At 39.3% G+C, this 6115-nt stretch overlaps 1 protein-coding gene across 3 annotated transcripts in view; it reads left to right on the top strand.

Annotated features, from left to right (window-relative positions):
* LOC123771462 (uncharacterized) overlaps positions 1–5880 on the top strand; it is a 127163-nt gene extending 121283 nt beyond the window's left edge. For 2 of the 3 annotated variants that reach the window (XM_045764007.2, XM_045764009.2), the window contains exons 5-7: positions 224–337; positions 1313–1477; positions 1705–5880. In XM_045764007.2, coding sequence (XP_045619963.2) covers positions 224–337; positions 1313–1477; positions 1705–2505 — 1080 coding nt within the window. In that variant the 3' untranslated portion in view covers positions 2506–5880. The remainder of the gene's footprint in view (positions 1–223; positions 338–1312; positions 1478–1704) is intronic. The other variant, XM_045764008.2, reaches the window with a different exon arrangement.
* The last annotated feature ends 235 nt before the right edge of the window (positions 5881–6115 follow it).

The following is a 6115-nucleotide window of genomic DNA, read 5'->3' as shown; positions in this document are numbered from 1 at the left end:
CGACCATTTGGGCTGGACGGTAGAGCAACGGTCTCGCTTCATGCAGGTCGGCGATCAATCCCCGACCGTCCACAAGTGGTTGGGACACCATTCCTTTCCCCGCCGTCCCATCCCAAATCCTTATCCTGACCCCTTCTCAGTGCCATATAGTCGTAATGGTATGGCGTGTCATCCTAATAATTCCCTCCCTATATTAACGAGGATTTTTTTGGTGTCTTTACAGTCTCAGTACAAGTCGCTGCTGGTGTCGGAGCGGACGACGGCGGAGGAGGTGGTCCAGCTCCTGCTCAACTGCTACAACAGGCGCGATAACAAGTATTACTACGCTATCCACGAGGTACTCTCCTCTATCCTCTCTCTATCCTCTCTCCTACCCTCCCTGCGTGTTGCTCATATGTGTGTGTTCAGTAATGTATTATAATAATATTAGCCAGGCATATGTCAGTCGGTAATACTGGTTCTTCTGGTGACACCAGCTGTCACCAGCACTCTCCAGCTGTCACCAACACTGTCACCAGCTGTCACCAACACTCTCACCAGCTGTCACCAACACTCTCACCAGCTGTCACCAACACTCTCACCAGCTGTCACCAGCACTCTCACCAGCTGTCACCAGCACTCTCCAGCTGTCACCAGCACTCTCACCAGCTGTCACCAACACTCTCACCAGCTGTCACCAACACTCTCACCAGCTGTCACCAACACTCTCACCAGCTGTCACCAACACACTCACCAGCTGTCACCAACACTCTCACCAGCTGTCACCAACACTCTCACCAGCTGTCACCAACACTCTCACCAGCTGTCACCAACACTCTCACCAGCTGTCACCAACACTCTCACCAGCTGTCACCAACACTCTCACCAGCTGTCACCAACACTCTCGCCAGCTGTCACCAACACTCTCACCAGCTGTCACCAACACTCTCACCAGCTGTCACCAACACTCTCACCAGCTGTCACCAACACTCTCACCAGCTGTCACCAACACTCTCACCAGCTGTCACCAACACACTCACCAGCTGTCACCAACACTCTCACCAGCTGTCACCAACACTCTCACCAGCTGTCACCAACACTCTCACCAGCTGTCACCAACACTCTCACCAGCTGTCACCAACACTCTCACCAGCTGTCACCAACACTCTCACCAGCTGTCACCAACACTCTCACCAGCTGTCACCAACACTCTCACCAGCTGTCACCAACACTCTCACCAGCTGTCACCACCACTCTCACCAGCTGTCACCAACACTCTAACTTGAATATCGATCTGCATAGCATGTAGTGAGTTAATGGTGTGTGTCGGTAGGTGCGCCGGAGCCCCGAGTACAGCGACCGGATCATCCTGGCGGAGGAGAGGCCGCTGGAGGTGAAGGGCAGGTGGCCACGGGATCGTCAGGCAGAATTTGTGTTCGTCCTCAGGAGAGACATGTCTCAGGCCCTCTCACTCCGCAGGGTCCGTTTTTCCACCCAGGTGTTATGTTGGGTTTTTATCATTAGTTCTTCTATTTTGTCATACTTCACAAACATCTAACTACTTATCAGTGAAAAAAGTGATGCTGGCAGACGCTAATTTATAATCTCTCATTGAAATTTTGATATTTGTAGACATTTTTAATATATGTTGCACTGTACATTTCTTGGTAGACAAAAATATTGCTTCTTTTAAGACGTGTCCTAATTAGTTAATTTTCTTTTTAGCTGTCTCTGAGAACAAGTGAAGTTAAGAGGCCAGCGGTCGGCGGCACTGTCAAGGACAACATCGAACCTGCCACGAAGATCGAGCTGGTCCAGGCGGCCAGGAACAAGCCACACGACCAAGTACAGATCCTCATTGTGGAGGATGCGGTCATCGATTGCACCGACGTGACTCCGAAAATGACTACAATTAACAGGACAACTACTGTAAACAATAAAGGCACTTTAGAAGTCTTCAACGGCAAGACATCTGCAAGTGCCTCCCATTCTCGACTCCCTCCCACCAAACCCGTGAGCGAATTCATGGTAAATCATGGTGTTTCAGGTACAAGGGATTCTTCGACAAACACAGAGAGAAAGACATGGTCAAACACCAGTACCCAGACGATTGTGTCGAAACATGCCCCGCGGTCGGCTTCTCTCTCCCGGGTCCAGCACCACCCACACCCAGCAAATGCCTCACAGAATCTGACAAGTAACATAGTGAGACCATCCTCCGTAGAGCCAAATCTTACAGTAACGAAACCTGCTTTTAGTGAATTACAAGCCGAACCAAACAAGACAAATCTCAGAGAGGTTGTGGGTGACAAAGCAAATCATCTTTCACGACACGTTCTCACAGATGAACGGAAACTTGTTTCACAAAACTCCCGGTGTGAGAAGAACACTGATACTACACATACTTCCCCTTTTAAAACGCCTGGGCCATCAGCTGGTCGTGCCTGCTCTACTGTGTCACAACCGACCAAACCTGACACCCAGCACGTATGTAAACACAATTGTCAACATTGTTTTTACATCTGAAAAGTTACCATGTAAATAGTGTATAAATGTTCTTCTGTGATTTCGGTGAATTTGTAAATATATCACCTGTGTTCATAGTGAACACTGCCGTTACTGGCCCAGATTATATCCAAAACCAATTCCTCAAATTATTTTCAAGTTAAATTAGTGTTTTTACTTAAAAGAATTCTTCATTTTAAAATATCATAATTATTTTGTAAAGAGTGTGTCTTATGTTTTGTGTATTATAGTCAAATGTATATACAGTATATATATATATATATTAGCTAATGTAAACAAATATTATTAGGAATAGTGGAAATATATTGTATGTATAGTCAGTATCAGTAATTGTTTAGACTATTGTGTACGAGACCGCACAAGACTTAATATAGATGTGTCCAATGAACAAATCCACAAGGGCCGTGACGAGGATTCGAACCTGCGTCCGGGAGCAGGTTCGAATCCCAGACACTGCCTTAATCGACTGAGCTACGAGATGTGTCCACTTGGGTCATTTAAGTCTCGTCTTGTGTCGTATTCTGCGGTTATCCAAGCTTTAAATACATTTGATACAAGTAACTACAGTTGTTTCGATCAGAAATGTAATTGTATAAAATGCCCGAATTTATTTTAATAAACTATAGTTTCAGGTAGTTTAATTTGACTGTGACTAGGCTAGCAATGCATAATGCATCCCCCGCTGTCCGTCCACTCTAACTTGTAGCAAGTTAATGTGCAATATTGTTATTCACTTCTAAATGGCTATTCACTTTACATTTCTTTCCTGTTATTTTCTGACTTAAGTGCTAGAAGATGTATAATCACTTCCTGGAGATTCCCATTCATACTTGAAACAAATATATATAGGTCATGTGTAAGCTACTTCACTAATCAACCTTAAAGGAAAGGCTGCATCCAAGTAGACTTTTTTTTTCCAGGGTTCAAACCCTGGGTTGATTGGGCACAGTACCTTCACAGTCCATCTAGCAGTAATCTGTAATCTTTATGTAAAGCAAGTAGCAGATAATGTTCTGGGGAAAACAAGTGAGGTAAGATGTTATATTGAGCTGAAGAAGGAAGAAATCTTGAGTCTGTAAACAAGAATCAGAAGACTTTTACTCCTCTTCCTTCAAGTGAAAAAAACTAACACAAATTAGTTGCTTGTAAAGATCTAAATCATTCTTATTTTAAATGTTAAATCTAGTACAATTATGAAAATTTATTAAAATATGTTAGTGTCATAAACTATATCACTTAGCAATTTAGGGACAAATTATAAAAAAATTATAAAACCAGCTCACAGTAAGCTAATTATGTTTACTCACGCTACTGTAGTAATGACGAGGAACACGAGTCCCTTTGGTTTTATAATAGTAGTTCACAGTGAAAGTAGAAATACTATGTGCCCAAAATTCATTGTCGATATGAGGATTTCTGTTTAATAATAATGGGGGTGGCCATGCTGCCACCTCATTATTCATCATTCACCCTCAAGAGCTCCATCAATATAGTGCACACACTTACTGCACATTAATCACTCGTGCCAAGTTTAGATTAAATAATTATTTCGTGTGTGTGGCTGAATGATAAAATTGCGTAGAAAATGGGTCGAACACTTTAATGATGGGTATCTCTTTAATTTATGATTTGTTTTTATTCAAATTTTATGAAGCCAAATAAGCCATCTAGAGCTGAAGGTCTACTTTTGCAATCAACGTACTTGACACCCAACTCCCCTGGTGCCAAGCAACGTTAAATGGGTATGGTGGATATTTATGTGGATATATATATATATAATATATATATATATATATATATATATATATATATATAAATATATAATAGAGAAAGAGAGTGAGTTAAGAAAGGGATAAATTGGATATTTGCTCTATCTCATAACCTCACGAGTGGTAATTAGTGCATAATGTATTCCAGTTTGATGACTGTGCTTCAGTCACAAGAATTGTGAATGAGGAACATAAACAGGACGATTAGAGGTTTACATTTTTTTTTTTGCTGTAGATATTTTGTATTATTTTCTGATGTACGTGCAGGCTCTGTTATAAAAATAATTTTAACTGTACAATCTTTTACGTATTGGTATGCTTAAATTTGTTTTTGTTATGATTACCAAGCACATTATACATGTACAATATTTTGAGGCATTGGTACATTAGGATTAGACATACAAAAAATATTTGAGAAATTTATTTGTTAGACGTTCTATACAATTTCATATTTTAAACGTAATTTGTTTTTTTTTTCTCCGGAGAAATTATACACAAGATGTTCTTTCATTTTTGTGTAAATGTAACAAGCACTCCTGTACATAAACAATTAACCAGGTTAACAAGCCTCGAAAATCAATAGACTTTTTTATGATATTGTCTACCAAAGATGTAGCCATTCAGTAACTATGCTAGCCAGCATATGCTTTTTGTTTTGTACTCCATGGACAGGGTTAGATATTTATTAAACGAATAGTGTATTGACTTACTAAGTACTCAACTGCAGGTGATTGTAGTGCACTTAAAAATGCTAACTAGAATACACATATTCTTGTCTCTTAGGTAAACAGAGTTAGGGGGTCTATTATCCTATACATTGTGCAGTGGTTTACTGACCACAGAATGTAATGGAAGTAGTTTTACAATACAATCATTATTGTATTTGTGCCCAGGCTGCTTTAGAACAACAGGCACACAAATGAAAAAAGTTTCTTACGTGTCATATAGAATATCATTTGTGAAAACGTAATCAAATTTGGTGATGGAAACCTTGAACTATTGTCACATTTTGGGGACGAAATATTCAGTCTGTTTTCAACATACGTAGTGTTAATTTCCAAATACTGTAACCCAATGTTTTCTAAATACTGGATTATTGTTCCATTGGGTTAGTGCACTATTGCACTTTATTCTTTATATATTTTATATATATATAATATATATATATATAATATATAATATTATATTATATAATATATATTATATATATAATGTATGTATGTATGACTGCTTGACCACGAAGGAAAAAAATGAGACGGGAAATTCCTTAAGTGCTTTCGCATTTAACAATACATCATGAGAAGGATGAGTATTACACGTCCGTGGTGGATATATGAGATCATTCCTTGAGACGAGGTGAAAACCATTGTCTTTGGTTCACAAAGCTAAAAGGAAAGTGCAGAAGGCCCGATGACCAATACATGTGAGTACCAGGAAGCAGCAATACTAATGAGATAATAATGAGATTATAGAGATAACTGTGTATTAATGACCTTACTCAAATCGTTTTTTAATTGATCAATTAAAAATTGATCCAAATTGTACAAACCGTAAATATTGTTCACATTGTATGGCTTTGTGATTTGTATTAAAGCAAATTCAATAATGTTTCTGTTGAAAATCCTTTTACAATTAGCTATTAAAGTAACCCCTCTCTCCCAATGAATTTGTTGAGAATTTTCTGACAAATGAATAAACAGTCTTGGATAATTGGTTATATTTTACAGAATATATATGTTGCAAAACCCTAAATTTCAAGTTTGGATGTTTGACCTATATAGAATTTTATTACAATCTGTACAAGGTATTTTGTAAATGACAAGTTATCATAACGAGGGCTG

This window comes from Procambarus clarkii, chromosome 76 (assembly GCF_040958095.1).
Source record: "Procambarus clarkii isolate CNS0578487 chromosome 76, FALCON_Pclarkii_2.0, whole genome shotgun sequence".
Lineage (NCBI taxonomy): Eukaryota > Metazoa > Arthropoda > Malacostraca > Decapoda > Cambaridae > Procambarus > Procambarus clarkii.
This window is presented reverse-complemented; position numbering and strand designations above follow the sequence as displayed.